This window comes from Typopeltis vanoorti, chromosome 13 (genome assembly GCF_054136105.1).
Source record: "Typopeltis vanoorti isolate ZY-2024b chromosome 13, IOZ_Tvanoo_1.0, whole genome shotgun sequence".
Classification (NCBI taxonomy): domain Eukaryota; kingdom Metazoa; phylum Arthropoda; class Arachnida; order Uropygi; family Thelyphonidae; genus Typopeltis; species Typopeltis vanoorti.
Window position 1 is genome coordinate 6,349,298 of NC_143561.1, and position 23,955 is coordinate 6,373,252.

General features: G+C 35.5%; 1 protein-coding gene across 1 annotated transcript in view; it reads right to left on the minus strand.

Annotated features, from left to right (window-relative positions):
- The window catches only part of LOC150099906 (BRCA1-associated RING domain protein 1-like), a 143,275-nt gene that overhangs the window by 67,179 nt on the left and 52,141 nt on the right, over positions 1-23,955 (minus strand). The window contains exon 5 of the mRNA XM_090403082.1: positions 9,959-10,039. Coding sequence (XP_090259208.1) covers positions 9,959-10,039 — 81 coding nt within the window. The remainder of the gene's footprint in view (positions 1-9,958; positions 10,040-23,955) is intronic.

The following is a 23,955-nucleotide window of genomic DNA, read 5'->3' on the forward strand; positions in this document are numbered from 1 at the left end:
AAATCCTTCTATATACGATTTTATACTGGTTGTTAAACAGAAGTCTAGCAACAGGAACAGTCCCAGAAGAGTGGAAAGAAGGAAAAATAGTGCCACTGCATAAGGGAGAATCCAAGCCAGTAGTGTCAAACTATAAGCCAGTGTGTATATCAAGTGTAGTGCTGAAGATTTTAGAAAGGTTGATTAGAGACATAATATAAACATGGACTGATGAGAATGGAAGGCTTTTGAGAGAACAGCATGGATTTGGGGGGGGGGGGGGGATCATGCTTTAGTAACCTGGTTACATTTTATAATAGGTGATTAGAATATTGCATGGGGAGATGCCAAATAAATCAGTGTATACGGTGATTTATTTGGATTTTGCTAAAGCATTTGATCAAGTACCACATGATAAACTATTGTTGAAATTGGTCAGGATAGTCATTAGGTAGCTTGGTTAACTAATAGAAGCCAGAGAGTTGTATATGGAGGTGCAATGTCTCAAAAAAGGGTGACAAGTGGGATGCCACCACAGGGTTCTGTTCTGGGACTACTGCTGTTTAACTTATATATCAATTATATAGTTCATGACTCTTCCTAATTTAGCTGATGATGCTAAATTAGGAAGAGTGAAGAAATTTTGATGTGTTGTTAGAAGAGGATATAAATAGGTTGGTGCTTTGGGCTGAAGAATGGGGATATCATTTCAATGTTGTTTAAAGTTATGCACTTTGGCCAGAGAAGATGGAATGATGATGTTTAACATATTGAAGGAAATGTGCTTAAGAAGGAGTATGAGGCAAGGGATCTGGGCATCTCAGTAAATAGGGAACCAAAGTTCATGGTTACCCAAAAAATCACTGCTGTAATGCAAAGAACACTGAAATGTAAGGATAAGGAGGTGATAGTTCCACTCTACATGAAGCTAATTAGGCCTCATTTGGATTTCTGCACAGATATGGTTACCTAGCTATATTGGTGATAGAGAAACATTGGAGAGAGTGCAGAGGCGAATAATTAAGACTGTCTCAAGACTCTGAAATATTATTATAAAGTATGAGGACAGATTGAGAGAATGTGGTCTTCAGAGCTTGGATAGGAGGTGGGTGATATTGGCCATTAGAGGGCTACAATGTGTGTGGTATTTTGCATAATAATTGGTGATATTCCTTTTATTATAGTATTCTTTATTTTTGATAACTTAGTGTGTGTGCATGATTTTTGGCCTTGGGGAATTGTTACTGACTTTATTAATTCAATTTCTGAATCATGCCTTCTTTGAACAGAACACAATGGTGGTACTCATGAGGTCAACCATGAGAGCATTGACACCAGTGCAACTAGGAGAGTGCCACAAAAATCAAGTGCAGTTAACAACATATACTTTTCAAAAATTATTCGATGTCGTGAGTGTAATATGTATGCATGGCGAAATGTGAATGATATGTTTATGGAGAGACTGAACAGGAGACGACAGAAAGTATGGCTTTGTACGAAGCGTAATATTTTATTAGACTTTGAGTTAACGAATGCGAAACAGCTGAAGAAATGAAAGAAGTGGAAATGGAATGAAAGTTAGTGAGATTGAAGGAGTGAAAGAAAGTATAAATGAGGAAAAAGAAGTAAGGTGCGACAGAACAAGAGGTAGCAAGACTATGGGGGGGGGTTACAGAATGAAATCGTTGGAATGCCAGATTTTATGAAATAATTATTCAAAATGAACAATGAAATGAGGAATATGTGGAATGATATTAGACATTTAGTGGAAACAAAGGAAAGTGTGAAAAGAATAGAATGAAAGAAAAAAGGGTAAAAGAGGTGACAAGTGATTCAAGAATAGCAATGTATGGCAAATCCGTTATTAGAGGATTGGTTAATGAGAGAGCCCATAAGTCCTGCTAACCAGGAGGGAGAATGAACAAGATAATTATTCATGCTTTGGATATGAGGAAGAAACTAGCAAGAGCATTAGCAGTGGTTGTGGGGACAAAAGATTTAAGTGGACATAAGAAGAATGTAAGGGTGAATATCAAGGGGTTATTGAGAAGAGTAAACGTTAACAGTATAGGAGGAAAGGTTGTCAGTGTGTTGCAGAGGTATGAAATGATGATTTGAAATGGAAAGCTAGAATCATGAATGGTATGCTAGTGGAGCTGTGTGAGAAGGAGAGAGTACAGTTTGTGGATGTATATGAGGGAAGAATGGAATTATACAGATGTGATGAACTGCATTTGAATCGCTTTAGAGTGAATGCAGCAGAGAAAGTGTTGCTAGATGGAAGTTCAGTGCATGATGCAAGCAAGAGATCAGAAGAAAGAGATGAAATGAAAGATCAGGAAAGTAGTATTGAAGAGACAGAAGTGCTTGGCAATGGAAACAGTAGTAGTAGTGCAATAGATAAAGAGAGAACAGGAATTCAAGAGAAACAGGGAAATGGGGGAGCCTGGGTGGAGAGCTATGGCATAGGGAGCCCACTCTCCCTATGCTGTCTCCCTGTCATAGGGAGACAGCATAGGGAGAGTGGAAGTAGTAGTGTATATGGGGATGATCAGCATAAAAATGGAATAGACTGGGATGAGGCAAGTAAGTTGAGCAAGAGCTGGTGTGGTGGGAAAATCATAAAGAACAGGTGATTTGGGCAAGATTGGTTATAGACCTAAAAGCGAACAACTGTTGTTTATTTACGAATGCCAGAAGTATCGGAATTATTATCAAGGAGGCCATGCGAGGATCAAGAGTTTTAGATCTGATAATTTCATCAGAGGTTGAAACTGTGAGTAAGGTTTGCACTTTCCTCCAGTGGACGAGAGTGATTATGAAGTGATCACCTCAGTTGTGGCTAGGCAGACTTCTGTGAGGAAAAGATGTATGTGGAAGTACAAGGGTGGTGATTATGACAAGCGTAGGAGACAGTTTGGAGCTATAGCACGGAATGAGGAGTTGAGTGGTAAGGAAATAAATTATGCTTGGGAACTGAAAAAGAAATACATAACAGCATCAATATGTGAATGTATTCCAAAGGTCAAAAGGCTGAATAAGGGAAGTGTAAAATGGATGATTGAGGGGATTAAGCATGAAATCTGGAAGAAAAAAGCACTTTGGTAGCAGAACAAGATGACTAATGATAATAATCAGTTACACGAAGACTATAAAGAATAAGTCAGGAGAGTGACTCATAGAAAATCAGGCAAAGAAAAATCCTAGAGTTGTTTAGATATGCGGCAAGTAGAAGGAAGAATGATTATGGTAAGATAATGTTAATGGAGGAAAATTGTAGAATGGCAACTGCTGCAAAAGACATTGTTGAGGTATTCCTCCATTAATTTATAAGGATACTTCATCCTCATCAGGGGGAAATCATGAAAAACTTAAGTGTAGAGAACATAGGAAAGGATGGCTTAATTATGAGTGAGCAAGAGGTATTTAAGGAAATAATATTGATGTCAATAAGGAGATGGGATTTGATGACATATCACCACACATCTTAAGGGAATGTTCCAGTGTATTTGCATTATCATTGGCATGCCTGTTTAATGTCTTACAATAGCACAGGTTACAAGGGATGAAAAGAAGGCAAAATTGTTCCATTGAATAAAGGTGGTGATAAGGCTGTGGCTACAAATTATAGGTCAATTTGTAATGTGATGAAGATACTAAGGAGATGGGTGAGGAGGAGGATACAGAAGTGGGTTCATTACAGCAGTATTCTCTGTGGTTATCAGCACAGGTGTGTTAAAGGGGATCATCATCAAATTCCTGACATGTACCCTCAAGGGGTGTACAGGATATGATGGTACTACATGAAAAATATGTTTTACTAATTTACTTATGTACTATAACAAGTTGAAAAATGTTTTGAACAAAGGAGATTCATATACAGTGGTCTACTTAGATTTTGCAAAAACATTTGATAGACTGTTACATGGCAAACTGTTAAATAAATTGAAACAGATGGGAATGGATAACAACAGCCTTCTGAGTTGGATCAGTGACTGGTTGCCAGATAGGTATCAGAAAGCTGTATATGGGGGTGAAGTATCCCAAAAGAGGAAGGTCCCTAATAGTGTATCGCAAGGGTCAGTTTCGAGACCATTATTGTTCACTTTGTATTGGGATAGGTTTAACTGGTGATATGCAGCTGTTTGCAGATGCACAATTGGGGAAAGCAATGCAGAGTCAAGCAGATGTTATGGCATTACAGGAGGACTTGAATAGATTGCATTAACGAGCAGGTAAGTGGAAGTGCCAGTTCAATGTTGCAGTGTAAGGTTTTCAAATTTGGTAAGCAACGATGGGATGCAAGGTATACACTTGGTGGAGAAACTTAAAAGGAGATAGAGAAGATGAGAAATCTGGGAGTGGTGGTGGACAAGAATTTGAAATTCAGGGGCTACAATGAACAAGTTCTAAAGATGTCACATTGGATAATGGCAATGATGTGGAGGATCCTCACATCAAGAAATAAAGAGATTATGATGCCATTGTATAAAACCTTCATCATCAGGTTTTTAAGGTGACAAGGGTATGTTAGAAAGGGTCCAATAATGATTCACAAAGATGGTCAGTGGTCTTTGGAATGTGGAGTACAAGGATAGATTGAGATAATGTAAATTGCAAAGCCTCATGAATAGGAGGAGGGGATATGACTGAGACACATAAGCTAGTCATGGGTTATCAGGTTGACATGGAAGAGATTTTTTTCATATGCATGTATGTATTTTTGTATGTGATAGAATAGGGGAGGGTAGAACAAGAGGCCATCTCTGGAAATTGTATAAGGAGGGTGTGTGAGCAGAGGAGTGAGGAGCAGGTTCTTTGCATGGTGAATGGCTGGTGAGTGGAATACATTGCATGAGCATTGTGTGCAATAGTGTGTACCTCCCACGATGAGTCTCTGACTGCATGGAGGTCAAATGTTAATAGATACAGGGGAATTATTGCATAAGAAAATGGGTAATGTAAGAACTAGAGGTCATTCCTGCAGACTGTACAAAGGACATATGAGTAAAGAGGTTTTAAAAAGAGATTTTATGCTTGGCAGGTGGTGAATGAGTGGAACGTGTTGCTGGAATGGGTGGTGACTCTCCAATATCGAATGTGTTTAAAGCAATGCATGACAGTTATTATGGTCTGTGAGTATTCTATCTCCCGTGATGAGTCTTTGGACTCCATGTAGGATTGGAAGTAATACTAATCCCAAGACTTAATGGTGAGTGAGCAAGAGGTACATGAGGAGTTAAGTGAGGTATAATATAATACCCCTTAAGACACGTGATATGTCATCAATAAGACTTGATGACATATCATGTGTCTTAAGGGGTTAGCATCAGTCTTGGACTAGCAACAATTTTGCATTCCTTCCACTCCCACAGGAGTGGAAGGAATGCAAAATTGTTGAACTTTACAGACGGGGTGATAAGGCTAAGGCAACAGATTATACACCTATCTATATATCCAGAGCTGAGTTAATGTATTGGAGAGGTTGGTGAGTGAGTGATAGGATACAAAAGTGGGCTGATAACAATGATATTCTTTGTGCTTATCAGCATGGGTTTGTTAAAGAGAAGTCATGTTTTACAAACTTGCTTATTTACTGTAACAAGGTGATGAATGTATTGGAAAGGAGGATGCATATGGTATACTTAGATTTTACAAAGGCTTTTGATAGATTGCCAAATCGCATTAAGTGAATACAATAAACAATAGGAATAATCCATCATAGCTGGCAGTTTATTTTTCACTTGGTTAGACTATAATAAATTTAGTTTAATCCTTTATCCAAGTGTGAGCAAACAAAGTTTGCGCCTGAAAATATCTTCAGGACTGGGGTAAGGTAGTACAACAGTTTAATAAAAAGGTGGCACACCGTTTGGCAACTCCTATAGGTAAAGATAACCTGCCATTGCTTCTGCCCGGTATCTCCACCTCTGAGCCTGGGTCCCACTGAAGAGACCTCAATAAAGGTCGAAACTAGTCTGGGTACTGGCCCTTCCCTTAATGCATAACATTATACATAATCCGCAAGGAGATGCGTTTTGCATTATGGGAGAGATACTGAGATAGGAGTGATGTTAGCTTGGTCCATCTTTGCTACGAGTTGCCTGGTGTTGTACTACCTTACCCCAGTCCTGAAGATATTTTCAGGCGCAAACTTTGTTTGCTCACACTTTGATAAAGGATTAAACTAAATTTATCATAGTTGGCAACTGCTTTATCAAGATTTCAGCGGACTTTGAAGCTTTGTTCCATATCAGGATAAGTATCAAACAAAATTTCCTTAGAATGCTCAATGTGACTGAAAAGTAGCTCAAGTTCTTTTGCAGTTATCCAAGTGTAAGCAAACAAAGTTTGCACCTGAAATATAATCAGGACAGGGCAACTCGTATATAGAAGCTAATGACTTCACATCACTTGCCTTAGGATTAAACCAAGTATATAATTTCTTGGAATCTTTATTTTATAGTATAACCAAGTGGAAAAATTCCACGCGCTCTAATCCAATTATCCAGAATTTGACCCTGTGACCAGGTTTTCTGAATTATGGAGCGTAACCACTGTAAAACTTTTATATATCTATATTTCAGCATTTTGGTCTAATAATCATGTATCCTAGCTACCTTTTAATATGATACTGCCTTTCTCACAGGTTTTTGATGGCTCTTTCTACTTCAAGTATGGATACATTGATACAAAATTAATAACGGAAACTCACATACAAAGATTATTTAATAGTATAATTTTCGCCTGTGTGTCACAGGCATCTTCAGTACATTTTAAGCTCAAATTAAACAATAACTGACAATTCCAAAAAACGCCACCTAAGTAGCTGGTGTAAGATAACTAAAAAGGTCAATAAATTTCCTAACAAAAAAAAAAGTATACAATAAAAAGTTAGGAAAGATTAGCTGATTTATAAAGTACTATCTCCCATAAAGTAGATAGATATAAGCCATTGGATCTGTTTAAGTTAGGAGAATGAAGTAAAGTTTCACATGTTTCTTTATAAAGGCGTTCCATGAGGAACTGGCTTTTGTGAAGAACTCGTCTTTATCCAATGAACTCTATGTCTAGTGAAGATGGCATGTTCTGCAAGTCCAAACTTTTCAGGTTTAAAGTATTCAATATAAGATTGGTGTTCTTCTAGCCAAATAGAGGCTGATCTTCCTGTTTGTCCGAAATAAGATAATCCACAAGAGCACGGAATCTGGTAAACACCTGGATAATTAAGATGTGGGAGCTTGTCCTTAGGAGAAGTGGGAAAGGTGGAGATTTTTCTAAACGGTCGAAAGGCAACAAAAATATTCAGTGGTTTTAAAACTTTTGCTATACGTTCACTAATGTCTTGTACATAAGGGATAGGAATGCACGTTATTTCTATTGTATTTGAAGAGGAAGACACATTAAAACTACTCAAAGCTTTTTTAATGAAGCAATTCTTATAACCATTAGATAGAAAGGAAGAAGTTATATATTGCAGTTCTTTCTGTAAAAGATTGTCTGAAGAACAAAAGGAGTGGGCCCGATGAACCAGTGTTTTAATAGTTAAAAATAAGAATTGCTAAAAATAAGGTTATAAGAATTGTTTCATTAAAAGAGCTTTGAGTAGTTTTAATGTGTCTTCCTCTTCAAATACAATAGAAATAATGTGCATTCCTATCCCTTATGTACAAGACATTAGTGAACGTATAGCAAAAGTTTTAAAACCACTGAATATTTTTGTTGCCTTTCGACCGTTTAGAAAAATCTCCACCTTTCTCACTTCTCCTAAGGACAAGCTTCCACATCTTAATTATCCAGGAGTTTACCAGATTCCGTGCTCTTGTGGATTATCTTATTTCAGACAAACAGGAAGATCTGCCTCTATTCGGCTAGAAGAACACCAATCTTATATTGAATACTTTAAACCTGAAAAGTCTGGACTTGCAGAACATGCCATCTTCACTAGACATAGAGTTCATTGGATAAAGACGAGTTCTTCACAAAAGCCAGTTCCTCATGGAACGCCTTTATAAAGAAACATGTGAAACTTTACTTCATTCTCCTAACTTAAACAGATCCAATGGCTTACGTCTATCCCCTTTATGGGAGATAGTACTTTATAAATCAGCTAATCTTTCCTAACTTTTTATTGTATACATTTTTTTTTGTTAGGAAATTTATTGACCTTTTTAGTTATTTTGCACCAGCTACTTAGGTGGTGCTTTTTGGAATTGTCAGTTATTTTTTAATTTGAGCTTAAAATGTACTGAAGATGCCTGTGACACACAGCGAAAATTATACTATTAAATAATCTTTGTATGTGAGTTTCCGTTATTAATTTTGTATCGATATGTCTATTCATGGTATACCTCTTTTAAAACTTAGTATGGATACATATTCCCGTTAAGTGTTTTCTACAACCATGTTGATACTGCTTGTTTCATTTATAAATCTTTAAGTAACTGCTCCAGACATCTAGAACATCATTGTCATCAGTTTACATGTCACCTTTATTATTTGATTCCTTTTATTGCAGTACTCTTTCCTCCATTTCTAAGCTTTACAACAGCCTCCAGAATATTTTACCACCTTCTTGATATTTATTTTCTTATTTATGATCTTACCAGTCTTTCCATGACTTTTGTCGAGCTAGTTTTACACAGTGCTTCACAAAATTTCTAACTGTTTAACTATATATATCTGATCAATTGTGATTTGCCTTTCTTCAAATGTCAGTATGAAGTGATGTTGTCTAAGGTGGTGTCTCAACCACCTCAGCTGACTTTTCTGAATTGTGTTTTCTATTAGGGGTCTTTGCTGGCTTTCTTCAAGGAGTATATTAAGAATGGGATCTTGCCATGCATTTCCTAATCAATTAAAAGCATGTTGTTCCAGAACAATTGGCTACTTGCTGAGTAGGATGTTTCATGTCTGAGAACTATATGTAAATATAACTTGACTGGTGGTTATGTACAAATTTTGGTATTTGTGGTGATGAGACAATTTCCAGATATTAGCCTTTTATGGAACTGAAGAGCTTTGTGTTTTCTCTTCACTATGTCAGTTAGTAAGAACTAAGGTAGTGAAAATCTTATTTCTTCAAGAGTGTGATCATTTAGCTTAATTTTTTCTTCTATTCTAACTTTTTTACTGTTGCATTTTTACATTTAAGGGATATAAGATCAAAAATCTTATGTGTAACTTAAGATTTTGGCCTAATATCCCTTATTTCCAGACCTTTCCAAATGAACTTTCCTAATTCTGGCAATTAATTCATGAACCATTTAAATGTAATAAGTAATATAAGCATATGCAGTAAATTGCTGCTTTTGAGAGTTTCTATCCAAGAAAGCAACTAATGATTTAGGAAGAATAAAAAATGTTTATACTTTTAGTTTAATTCAAGGTACTTGTCATTATTTTTTGAATAGTCCAGAAATTTTCTTGAACTTCTATTACAAAAACTCAAAATATAAGAGTGATGATTACATTGTTCTGAATTTAATATCTTATGAAATACAGAAGAATCCAGCCATACCTTACACGGAAGAAAAGGTTGGATAAATTATTTATTTATTTGTAATGGTAAGAAAATAAATAAAATTTGTCAAAAATTGATAAAGAAAGATAGGATAAGTGAGCATTAAACTTTGACCCACCTTTCATCTTTCACAGAAATCAGGTAAGGTATATGTATAAATGTTTGCATATCATAATTTTAACATCAGCTGTTTTCTACTTGTAATGTGAGCAGTTATATTAGTTGTAAATTTTTGTGACTTTCTCATCAAGTCTGTTTAAAACTCAAATGATTGTGCCTTTCCACACATTAGTACTATAACTCTCTCTATAAAGATTTTTTTTTAACTTTAAGAAATTTGATTTTTTTTTACTTGTTTTAAATTCACGAACACTGTAATATATAACTATATGAACATTTCTGCTTTAACTTGACAAGCTACCCTAAGAAAATATTTCAACAAAAATAATTTCTTACCAAGGGTGTCCAACCTGCATGATCTTTTACATTTGGATCTGCTCCACACCTCAAAAGGCTTTCTACAGTTTTGACATCACCCTGAATGAAATGAAAACATTTTCTGTTCTGAACACAATCAAGGCATTTTCATTATTAAAATTTGCATTTTGCCAATGTAAAAACATATTACGGATTGAAAAAGTGTATTCATGCAAAAAAATCATTTTTTTATATAAACGATTAAACATTTCTGACAATGTGTGATATCTAATTACATTATTCAAAAGGGTGTCAAATAATGCAGTACATAGTGAGACACAAATTTTATGCCTGAATAGCATAAGCCAAAAAAAAAAAATATATATATATATGGTTGATATATATATATATATATCAATCATGTCCAAGTAATGAAATCAAGTTACTTTCAAATGTTTGTTGCGTTATTATCATTATCAAATTCCTGACATGTACAGTGCATCATGCTCTCTCTTCTAAGGTACTGTTTACTGTATATCAATCCAGCTAGAGCTTAGTTTCCCTCTGGATCTTTTTCCTGCAATCCTGGCAAAAACACTTTAATATTTCCTCTCTCATTCTGTTTAATTGACAATGCTACCTGAGATTAGCTCTGCTAACAATATCAAGTTCTTTCCTAATAAACTTTATTTAAATAAATTTCATGGCTTACACGTGTAACAAAAGTTATATAGAATTTATTCAAAAACTCCAATATATTTCATCCAACATTAAATGGACAACTGTCAGGGAAATAGACTATTAACTACATTCAAAAGAAGAATCACAATAATGAATCATAAATCATGAGTATATTAGCTCATGTCTCAGTTGCAGCTGAAGTATATGAACTCTTTTACACTAATAGAGTTCAAAGAAACAATTGTAGTAAGTTGCTTAGATAATTAACAGTGATTACTTCCCAAAACTTAAATTGGCATACAGTCTGAATTGATTCAGGTTCAGATGATTTGATAGCATTTCACGTTTCAAGGAAAAGAAGATCGGATTTGAACTTGTTGGAATGAAGAAGTTTTGTCTGCTTCCAAGGACCTCTGTGCTTAGTGTCAATAGAATGAGAAGCAAGACCAGACTTGTTGCATTCCAAAAAAAGTAATACAGTCTGGATGTTCTTCAATTCTAATTAAGGCAAAATGGCAAGTCTGTCAAAAATAGGAAAGATGACATGAGCAGGGTACTTGAGAGACACCTGATAAGGAAAGATGTGATAATTTATCCTTTGATGATGATAGGAAAGAATACAGTTTCCAAGCTACTTTGAAGGAAGTGTACAGATTGAATTTGCAAAGAATTCTTGCTATTTGTTCAGAGGTTCCTTTAAGATAGAACATTGAAATTCTTTTCACATCACATTGTAGTCTGGTTAGTCTGGTAGTAGGATGATTAATTATCAATAATTTTTTTAATGGTAGTTTTGTTGTATCCATTACATATCAGATTACTTTTAATTTCATTCAGTTCATCTAACAAAATGGGATCAGAGGAGCCGACTGTATGAGCTCTGTGTAGAAGACTCTTAATAATACCCATTTTCTGTGATGAGAGGAGGATGAATGAATGTATCTGCCAGTAAAGGTTGGTTTCTGATAAACAGAAAATTAACGACTTGTGGGATTACAAATTATTAAGGTATCCAAAAATGGCAATCGGTTATTGGATTCACATTCAATGGTGAACTTGATACAGGAGTACAAGGAATTTATTTTCTCTAGGAACTGAAGTAATTCTGACTCAGTGTGGGGCCAGACTACAAATATATCATCACCAAAACATAACCATATATGAGGCTGAGGGAATATAGCGTCAAAGAGTTCTTTTTCTAGATGCTCCATAAAGTAATCAGCTAAGGCTTATGAGATAGGACCATTGCTGCTCCTTCTATTTGTTTGAACAACTTATTATGATATGTAAAATAGTCTGCATTGATGGCAAATTTAAATGGGTTGACAATGTCTTCTGAGAAATCAGACTATAAAAACTAAAGAGTCTCTTACAGTGGTATGATGGTGAACAGGGAGTGTATGCCAAAAGAAATCATAATCTCATTATTACACAGATGTAAATCTTTTATTTTCTCTTTAAAGTCGAGTTTTTTTTTTTTTTTGATATAAGAGCTGGTATGGCCAGTAAGATTACAAAGGTAACAAGAGAGATGTTTTATAGTAGTAAGTGGAAGAGCCAATACAGTCCACTATTGGCCATAGTGAGTTGCCATCCTTAAGAATTTAGAAAAACCAAGAGACAAAGCAAACAGGCATGATAGATTTGTAACTTCTCAACAGTAGTGGCATGGTTGTATACTGTTAATAATTTATTTAATTTACTGATTTGACTTTTTGCCAGATCCCTGCTGATAACACTGTAGGTTGACCTATCTCTTAATAAGATATTTTATGGTTATGCTCGGTGGTATTCATGACAACAGTAGTATCACCTTTGTCAGCCTTCATGATGACAATATTGGTGTTCTGGTTCGGTTTGGTTTATAGTTTATGTAGCACAAAAACAACAAAGGTCATACTGCAACATAGTAAAGGTTACAACTATACACAAACTTCTTCTTCTTCTCTTCTGTCTAACAGGTTGAGTCCTCTTGAGCAGGATCTTCCAGTCTTCTCTGTTCCTTGCTGTCCAAAAAAGTTCTTTCGTAAAATGTTGATATCAACATTTTAGGAAGTTTGTTTCTGTAAGATATCACTTCCCTGTTCTGTCATTGTTTAACATCAAACTTTTTCTTATGGAATAAAACTATATATCAACAATTGACTGGCCTTGCAATAGGTAGCCCTCTCTCACCATCTTGTGCTGATCTTTTTTATGGAGGATCTTGAAAGTAAAATTTTATCTCAAGTAGACCCTAAACCCACAGTATGGTGGAGATACGTAGACGATATTTTCATTGTTTGGAACCACACAAAAAAGGACCTGTTTGATTTTCTTAACAAGATCAACTCTTTACACCATACAATCAAATTCACTCTAGATCTTGAGATAACCAATTATCATTTCTGGACACCCTAATTAAGAAGCAAACGAATGGTCGTCTCAGCCTCTTAGTTTACTGAAAACTCACAAATACAGGATGTTATTTGCACTTTAGCTCCTCCCAACACATTTCTCAGAAACTTAGCATTGTACACATGCTAAAAAAGCAAGCTTTCTGCCGCATTACAACAGATCAACAAGATCTCCAAGATGAATTATCATTGATATCGAATAACCTCACCATGAATGGCTACTTGGAGACTCGTCCACAAGATACTTTTCTCTGACCCCCCCCCCCCACACACAAAGACAACAAGACGACACATGGTATATTTCTACAATCGTCATTCCATACGTGGGGACAGTTTCTAATAAGGTTGCAAGACTCCTCAAACCCAATAGAATAAGAGTGACTTTTAAACCTACAGAAACGATTAGGCAACTCTTAAGATCTCCAAAAGATAGGCATCCTTTCTTGCAATATGCTGGAGTTTACAATATACCCTGCTCGTGCGGTTTAAATTACATCGGCTAGACTTCAAGAAGCCTTGAGATTTGACAAAGGGAGCACATTGGAGACATTAATAACAATAGAGAAGAAAAATTGTGTTTATCCTTTCATTTCTCAAGAACTAACCATATCATAGAGTGGGATAAAAGCTCCATTCCTTACACAGAGGAGGATTTCTGCTCCCGAAATTAAAGAAGCCACAACAGTTGCCCGTTCTGTACAAAACCTTAACAGGAACCAAGGATTAACCTTGCCCGAGATTTGGAAGACACTTATTAGATCTTTAAACATACAAGAACTGAATTATAGTGCCAATTATAGAACATTCCTAAATAACATACACATGCTATGCGTGTATGGTACGCATTCTGTTTTGTAAAATATAATTGGAATTGGTTGATTTATAGTCTGTAACAGTGTTTAGCTTTAAGTGCCTTATATCAGTTATGTACCCTGAAGATGCCAACAGCCTCAGTTGGTGAAACTAGTTGGTATAGAATAGTTGTTCTAAAAAAATACTTGATCAATAAATCCCAATAGAAGTAATTTCCATATATGAAGTTGTCTACTTGTTCTATTTGTTCTCCATTTAGGGTGGCTGAGATGGTAGTTCGTTCCTCCCTATTTTCATCACTTTTGTCTTTTGTATATTTATTGTCAAATGTTTTACAGGTTTCGTTTAGCTTGTTTATCAACCTTTGTAGTTCATTTGGCGTTCTTTCAATAAGGATGAGATCATCTGCATATTTGATATTATTTATGTTTAAACCATTGACATTGATTCCAGGTTCATTGTCTATTGAGTTCTTTACAACTTTGTCTAGATATATGTTGAATAGGCATGGGGATAATGGGCATCCTTACATTACTACTTTTTGGATCTCTATTTTTTAGTGCTCTGTATTTATCTCTATTCTCTTCATTGTTTTATTGGTTTACAAGTACCTTGGTCTCTCTTTTCTCTTCTATTACAGCAATGATTTCTTGGGTTCTGTTGTGAGTGTGTCCTTTTTAATTACTGCATTTGTCTTAGAGTAATAGTTTATCAGAAACTGTATTATGTATTTATCTATTGCTTTTTCTAGTAGAACTTTAAGAAGGATTTCTCTATTGATACTATCAAAAGCTTGTTTAAAGTCCACAAAACAACAATATAGTTCAACTAAGATGAAAAGTCAAAACGGCTAGTTTTCTGGCAACCTTAATAGAAATTAAGGGGATAAAATCCCTTGTTGTTTTATAGCCAGTAAGCGAAACTCAAGATCAAGAACTACGATCTACGAGTTTTATGCCGAAAAACTATCGGCAGAATCAAGCGTAAGTGACCACTTGGTAGTACAACACCAAGGCAACTCAAAGCAAAAGTGGAGCAAGCTCCCTCAATATTCTTGATATTTTCTCATAAAGTAAAACACAGCTCCTAGGAGATGTAATACTGTCATTACATTATGAGATTGGGTCATTACCCAGACTGGTTTCAACCTTTTTTAAGGTCTCATCAGTGAGTAGGCAGACCTGGAAGATATCAAAGCTTAGTGAAAAGGTTGAAACCGGTCTGGGTAGTGACCTCTCCTCATAATGTAATGACAGTATTACATCTCCTAGGAGCTGTGTTTTACATTATGAGAAAATATCAATATTGAGGGAGCTTGCTCCACCTTTGCTTCGAGTTGCCTTGGTGTTGTACTACCAAGTGGTCACTTACGCTTGGTTTTGCCGATAGTTTTTCGGCATGAAACTCATAGATCGTAGTTCTCGATCTTGAGTTTCGCTTACTGGCTATAAAACAACAAGGGATTTTATCCCCTTAATGTCCAACGATATAGTTCTTTATGGTCTTCCCAGCTGAGCTCTGCTAGTTGGTGCAATGTGAAAATCTGGTCTATTGTTGAATAGTTTCCTCGGAAACCAGCTTGTTCTATGCCTATCAGTTCTTCATAGGTCTTTTTTAATCTATTTTGTATAATTCTTACGAATATTTTATAGGTGTGGGAGAGTAAATTGATTGGTCTGTAATTTCTGCAGTCTCTTTTGTCTCCTTTCTTGTATACTGGGATGATCTTTCCAGTTCTCCAGTAATCTGGGATCTCTCCTGTTTGTAGTATTTTATTGAATAGGGTTGTTAAATATTCTATTGATGTGCTGCCTCCATATGACTACAGTTCAGTAAGGATAGTATCAATGCCTGGTGCTTTGTTTTATTGCGTATCTGACTTCTTCTTGTAAAATTTTTGTGTGGTCATTATTTTCTTCTGTTTGTAGTTTGTATTGTAGTTTTGTTTCCTTGGTGAAAGATAGTAGCAAAATGGTTTGACCAGATTTTTCTTATATCTTCAATATTCCCGGTTTCTGTCATCTTGCTGTTTATCATTGTTACTGCTTTTGCTGAGAATTCCTTTGTAATTTCTCTTATAGTGTCATGAAAGACTTTTAGGTTGTTTTCCATGACTTATTTTTCACGGTATTAACACCACCACAAACACTTTTATCAACAAGGATGTTTTATTAACGCTAATATTTCGCTGATTTTCAACTCAGCATCATCAGAGCACAACACACATGTAAATGCGATAGTGAGTGAGTGAAACAATATAATTGCAAAAGACAAAAGATCTAAAGTCCTATTTTTGGCGCCCTCTAATGGGAAAAAAAAAAAAAAAAAAAAAAAGCAGCAGTTATCCAGGAGTTTTTCTTAGGATCACCGTCTCCCAAATTTTTGGCAAATTAATGCAACCATATTTGTTAAGGTTGGGAGAATTCTTCAAAGCCATTGCTGACTCAAAAAATAATCTTTCAGATCTATAACGACTCCTAAATAGCACATTCGTTTTCCTCCATCTAATCCTGTGTGAAGGAGTGTCCAAAGCGTGGTCTGCCAGTCCCGACTTGCCATAGTAATAGTAGCGAATGTATCTTTCATGTTCTTCCAGGCGGATGTTCACTGATCTTCCCGTTTGCCCATAATAGGCGAAGTCACAGTCACATGGAACTTCATACACTCCTGGGTGTGCTAAAGGGTGAAGTTTATCCTTTGGCGAGCGGATCAGAGTTGCCAGCTTGACATGAGGTTTGAAGGTGGTGCGAAGGCCATGTTTCAACAATACTTTGGCTATCTTTTCCGATGTACCTCTGATATAGGGAATAGAAATGGTCATGTTGTATTCTTGTGTATTAGGGGAAGGCAGAGTAATGGGCCTATGTAGTATTTTATCTATTTTGTAGGGATTGTAGCCGTTGGCTAAGAACGTATGGCGCAGGTACTGGAGTTCAGTGGTCAGAGCTGTATCGTTAGAACAAATGGCTCTGGCTCTGTGTGCAAGTGTTTTTAAAATGCCGTACTGTTGGACTGGATGATGATGTGATTGTTTATGTAGGTATCTTCCTGTGTGTGTAGGCTTCCTGTAAATAGAAAAAGATAGTGATCCATCTGAAAGGCGGGTGACTAATAAGCTTAGGCGTTGAATAACCATCAACGCCTAAGCTTATCTGTTAGATTTTAGGTTGTTTTGTTGGTATGCTTCTTGGCATTTCTTAGCTTTTTCTTCTAACCATTTTTCTTTCACTTTTTTGCATAGGTTATCAACTTTATTTTTTAGTGCTCTGTATTTTTCTCTATTCTCTTCGTTGTTTGTTGGTTTACAAGTATCTTGGTCTCTCTTTTCTCTTCTATTATAGCAATGATTTCTTGAATGATATATGCATGTAAACACAAGAAAGATATTTAATTAACCAAATATTTCGGTCTGGAAATAGCAGACCATCCCCAGACCGAAATATTTGGTTAATTAAATATCTTTCTTGTGTTTACGTGCATATATCATTCAGTCTTATGTCACAAGTATCCTTAAAACAGCAATGATTTCTTGGGTTATCCACTGTTTGTTTATTTTAGGTTTGGTACCTAGGGTGTCTTTTGCAATTGATAACACTGTTTCTTTTCCTTCTTCCCAGTATTTTCCACTGTTCTGGAAGATGGATGGTTTTAATTTCAAGCACATCTGTTCTAAAAATCGACTTCTGCTTGAGCTATCTTTTATTTTCATTCATTTTCGAAATTATGGATTTTACAACTGTGTTATAACTAACTCTTTTTATTATCCCGACGTTTCGATCTTCATATCAAGATCATCATCTGGAGCATACACAAATATACAAGACAAGCTGGGTTACATTACAAACCATAAGCTAGAGAAACAATGATTTGCTCACATGTTATTCCACTGCATGACCTCTAGTGAAAAAAAAAAATTATAAATTACATCAAGCTAGATTTAATTTAAGATAACACGAATAAACATTTTTTCTTATAGACAGTTTTCTTTCAGTAACAATGATGTCCTATTTTTAGTATTACAATTGTTATTTTTGATTTAGGATCCTGGATTTAATACAGTCCTGTTTATAGTTGTTCTTACAGAGGAAGGTTCCGTGGGTCGAATATATGCCTTCCGTGTGTATGGGATTTTTAGATCTTCATTATTATTCAGATTGGGGTGGTTGATAATGATCTCACAGGCTTCCTTAAATTTGCGTTCATACCATGTTTTGGTGTGATGTAGACAACTAGTGCTTTTACAGTGAATTCTATGTAAGGTGTTCAAGGGCATGATCAGAAAGGCCAGCTTCACCATAATTATTATATTTAATGTGTTGTTCATGTTATTTTTATCTGATGGGAATTGTGCGTCCTGTTTCTCCTATATATGGTATGTTACAGGTGCAATGAATGAGGTATACTCCAGAGTGGGCCAGCAGGGGAAGTGGGTCTTTGGATGAGTTGAGTAAGTTTTTAATTTTGCAGGGGGGTTTAAAGATGGCTTTGAGGTTGTATTTTTGTAGTACTCTATTTATTTTGTCTGATGTCCCTTTAATGTAGGGAATGGTTATAGTTTTGTTGTAGTCTGGTTTGTCTTTGTTTTTTATTGAGGTCTTGTAGAGAATTTTGTTAATAGTGTTTTGGCTGTACCCATTTTTTTGGAAAGTATTGCTGATCACTTTAAGTTCGTCTTTCACTGGAGCAGATTTTCAGAGCCCTGTTTTTTAGAGTATTGATGACACCTAGTTTTTGTGTTGGGTGGTGGTAGGAGTTTGTGTATATATTGGCCAGTATGTGTCAGTTTTCGGTAAACCGTAAAGGAAAGATTGCCAGAAGGAAGACGTGTGACAAGTGTATCTAGAAACAAAAGTGTGTTCTGTTTTTCAATCTCAATTGTGAACTGTATGCGTTTGCATTGTTTGTTTAGGTGGCTAAGGAATGTGTCAAGTGTCTGGCAACCATGGGACCAGATCGCGAAAATATTGTCAAAGTATCTAAGCCAGACTTTGAGTTTTAAAGGGGAGGAACCTAAAGCAAGTCGCTCAAAATCTTCCATGTAAAAGTTAGCAATGGGAGGGGGGGGATAATGGCAAGCCCATGGCTGTGCCTTCTTTTTATAGGTAGAAAGCGTTTTGCCATAGGCGATTGGTGGCTCCTGTTGTTTCTTGTTCCTGGTTGGTTGTTATTGTTCACTGTGGAGAAATTTGAATATGGCAGCTGGTTCTGTCGATCTTTTAGTCTTTGGAATTTGGAAATTAGGTTTTCTTTTTTCATTTGGAGGATGTGGTTCGCTGTGTTTTCTGTAATCTTTGTACGTTTGTATATGATCTTGATATGAAGATCGAAACGTCAGGATAATAAAAAGAGTTAGTTATAACACAGTTGTAAAATCCATAATTTCGAAAATGAATGCTGATCACCGTGTAACACTAAAAGAAAGGAAAAGGAGCTATCTTTTAGTTTTGATAGATTGATGTTTTCTCCTTTTCTGATAGTTGAATTTATCTTCACTTTGGCAGTTAATATTTCATGGTCAGTGTCGAAATCAAAGCTTCTTAATATTCGTACATTATTTACTGACACAAACAGTACATAAACAGTTAAAGAAAATTGTAAACAATATATATGTACAAAAATTAAGGTAAAATAGATAGGTAAAAATTTCATTTCTCCCTTCATGTAAAGTGCTAGCACTTCACCATAATATGACAAATAGTGATGTGTATTGCATTTTTCACACATGGAGGATCATTAGCCCTCAGTAAATAAGAATGTGTAAGATGACTGTGACCTATGCAGAGCCCAGCAAGAACAACTTCCACTCTTCTCTTTATATTCATATTTCCGAATTTAAGGACATAAAACACACATGTTGAAATGATTATTTTACTTATTATTAATAAAATAACACTTGATGTTTCGACCCCTGTATTGAGGTCATCATCAGAAGGATACATGTGTATAGGAAACCAAGCTACATGCTCTTGCACTCTATAAGATAAATTAAATCTACGCTGTTGATTAATCTTTTTCTTAGCCTGACCTCTAGTGATTAAAAAAATTAATTAAAAATAAATAAATAATTAATAAATAAAAAACTGCAATAAACTCTGCTAAAGTCCTCCTGTACTAAGATTACTAAGATTCTTCTGGACTTGTACAGTTCAAGTTGCTGTTGAATGTTAAGGGGAAAAAAAAAAAACCTTCACCAAGTCTTCTTGTATTGAGATTTTTCTTTGGCTTGTTCTAGTTGCTTAAAGGTTGCAAATGGGTCCTCTACATATAGCAACTAGAACAAGCCAAAGAAAAATCTCAATACAAGAAGAGCTTTTTTTTTTTTCCCCCTTAACATTCAACAGCAACTTGAACTGTACAAGTCCAGAAGAAAATTGCAGTATAACAATTTGAACTGTACAAATCCAGAAGAATCTTAGTACAGGAGGACTTTAGCAGAGTTTATTGTAGTTTTTTATTTATTAATTAATTTTTTTATCACCTAATGAGAATAACCAATGAAGATCGATCAGCACCCCACTCAGTAGAGGATAGAGTGCAAATGAAGTTCAACGCTCTCTTGAACTTTTCTCTTAATTGAAAAATGTGTGCTAGAAATGTAAGCTTTCTGTCAAAGATGAGTCCCAAGAACTTTGCTTCTGTAGCTGCTGGCTACAGTGGTTACAGGATTAAAAAAATAATCAATTCCTTCCCCATTACCCGACCATCTCTTAAGAAGGAATTCAGAAATGCCATTACGATACCTTACATCCGTGGCACATCAGAAAAAATAGCCAAGTTGTTAAAAAAGTACAACCTCCATACAGTGTTTAAGCCCCACCGTAAACTTACTACCCCAATCCACCGCCAAAGATCAGCTCCCTCCTCTCACGGTGAATGGAAAATTTTGAAAAACGAGCCATAGACTCTTCCCCTCTAAAACCTTCTATCTGGCTAAGATATGTAGCTAAGTACATTTTGTACATATCTGGCTAAGTACACTTTCCAAGTCAAAGTGTACTTCCCACTTTCACTTGGAAAGTTCATCTGGACAGAAAGTTTTAATAAATACAGGAAGGTGTCCTTTGAAACCCAGGTTATAGTGGTCCTTTAATATGGCATATCCCCATGATGTATCATAAGCTATTTTTTCCCCATGTCAAAGAAAACTGAAACAAGGTGTTCTTGCTTCAGAAATATATATATATATAGAGTACCTTGTTCCTGTAAGTTGGCTTACTTTGGCCAGACAAGCAGATCAGCAACCATCCGGTTAGAACACAAGTCATATATCTGCAATCACGATTATGGTCAATCTGGCCTTGCAGACCATGTTTTGGATATAACCCACAGGATCTCCTGGAAAAAATCATGCTCCACTATAGTAAATTCAAAAAACAAAGACTGTTTTTTGAATCTGAACCCAGGAATCAACCTAATTTAACAAATACAATTGCATCAAACTTCCCAAAATTTGGGAAACATTAATTATCAGAGATCCCTCTTTACATCCTAGGCCACCTGTAAACACCCATAGAGGGCGCACCACCTAGATAGGACTTTAGTTTCACTCACTTGTTGTATTGTATTTGTATGTGTTGCTACAAAAAGTTACTTGTAATCCCTGAAGATGTCTCTGTGACTGAGACGAAATATTGGAAGCATTAAAATTAATTTTAATCCTTTCTCAGTGCTGATAATATTCAATTAAGCCTCCAATAGAGCATTGTCTAAAGTGGGAAGAACTGTTCACTGATTGAGTTAACTTTAATAGCAAAAAGTGTCGCACTTAAGACAGAGCCTTGGGGAACAACCTTGTCCTTGATGATAGGTCAAGATAGTGTACAGTCATACTCCGACTTATGCGAATCCGGAGTTACGCGGTTTCTTATATGTACGTATTCCTGTCCCGCTTCACGCCTTACCACTAGTCGTATCTTTCCGGCGCCACCCACATTCGCAAGTGTCGCACATGCTGTGAACAAGCACAGACGTGTTTCGCGCGGTCTCCATTCATACACGATTTTTATAGTCTACAAACCTTGCAATGGTTTAATGTTATGTTCCTGATAAAAATTTTATCTCACAAAAAATAATAATGTCGTCCAAAAGAGGCAAGTCCGATTCTTCTACAACTAGCAAGAAAAGAAAAACACTGACTTTGGAAACAAAACTCAACATTATTAAGGATTTTGAAGGCGGAATGAAAATGTGTGAGCTAGCAAAGAAGTTCGATCTACAGGAATCCACAGAAAGAACAATCATAAAAGAAAGGTTTGCAGAATTTGGAGGACATAGATTCTAATGAGGAACAAATTGTAGCCACAAGGCAAGGAATAAAAAAATCATTAGCTGGCTATGAAGAAATTTTGCGTGACAAGATTTTATGAAATCATCGACATCGAAATAACTTTCTTTTTTTTATGTATGAAAAACTACAATTATGAATATATTTCTTAAAAAATATAGGTGTTTTTGTAAACCTTTGGTCCCAATTAACTAATATTTTGTATGTTTGTATATATAAATTACATGCAAAATTATACCCCGAGTTACGCGAATTCGACTTATGCGCTTTTTGTTGGTCCCACCTACCGTGTAACTTCGGGGTATGACTGTACTTTCCACTTTGACTTGGAAAGTTCGCCTGGACAGAAAGTTTTAATAAATACAGGAAGGTGTCCTTTGAGATCCAGGTTATAGAGGTCTTTTAATATGTCATATCTCCAGGATGTGTCATAAGCTTTTTTTTCCCCATGTCAAAGAAAACTGAAACAAGGTGTTCTGTTCTTGCTTCAGAAATGCATCTCTTACACAGTTTCTAAATGAACTAAATGGTCTAAAGTCAAATGATGACTACAGAAAATTGTGTATTGGAAAGAAGATCGTTGCTTTCTAAATACCAGAGAAGTCTGACATTAACCATTTTCTCTAATACATATATACAAACTTAGCTCATGGCAAAAACATGATGTTAAAAAGGAGAATCATGATGTCATTATATATTAATAGGATTGAAGAGTTTAAAATATTTTAAAAGAAAACATAGATCTAATCCAAGGAATTGAAAAATTAAAATAAAAATAAAATAAATAAAAGTTAAAAATAAAAGTCTTAATATGTTATAATAAAAAAACAAACATATATATCATTATAAATTCAGATCTAAATTTGTAATCCAGGTCACAGCTTCAGGAACCACTTGTAAAAAATCATTCCAGTCATTCTGATAAGCACAAAAGGTGCATTCGTTTACAATATGTTGCATAATCTGTCGTGGAGCACCACAGAGAGTATCTCCATATTTATAGAGTATCCACATAGGCCATGGTTTGTCCAAATCCTATTTAATATTATCCAGGTTCTGCGAGTCTGATCCTGTAATGATTTGATCACCTTCAAAGGTGTTATGCACATGTTCTTTTGTATTTTCCATCCTCCTCCACTTTCATAAAGGATTAAAATTATTTAGAACTAGTTCTTTGGCTGCTTGTAGTGATGGATGGCAAGATTTCAATCTATTGACGTTAAAAGTTGGAGATCCTGATGAATAGGTAGGTTTGGATTACCAGAAATTTTTTTAAATTCATGGACTACAAAATTCAATCTACGTAGTTCTGTAGGAATAATGGTTGCGAAAAGAGGTAACCAATAAGTTGGATTCAATCTAAAAGAAACTATAATTAGTCTTAAGGTATTATTCAATTGAGAATCGATAATCCTTGTGTGAGGGTATAGAGTAAATTGATTATTGTGCGGTAATAAAATTCTTTGTAAAAGAAGGTTTAACACCAAAAGAAATTCATTTGAAGTTCATAAAAGTTTATGGGCACTCTTCTCCATCATTTTTGACAATTAAGAAATAGCTGTCGAGTTTAAACGTGGCCATACCAGCCTTGAAGATGATCCACGTGAAGGACGTCCAAAGAGTGTAAAAACACCAGAAATCATTGATCAAGTGCACAATATGGTATTGGATGACTGGCGAGTCAAAGTGTGTGAAATTACTGAGACTATAGGCATTTTAAAAGAACATGTAGGATATATTTTGTATGAAGAATTGCAAATGAAAAAGCTTTGCACAAGATGGGCCACCCTTGCTCACAGCAGATCAAAAATGCACTCACGTGAAAATCTCTGAACAGTGCTTGGAGCGTTTTAACAAGAATA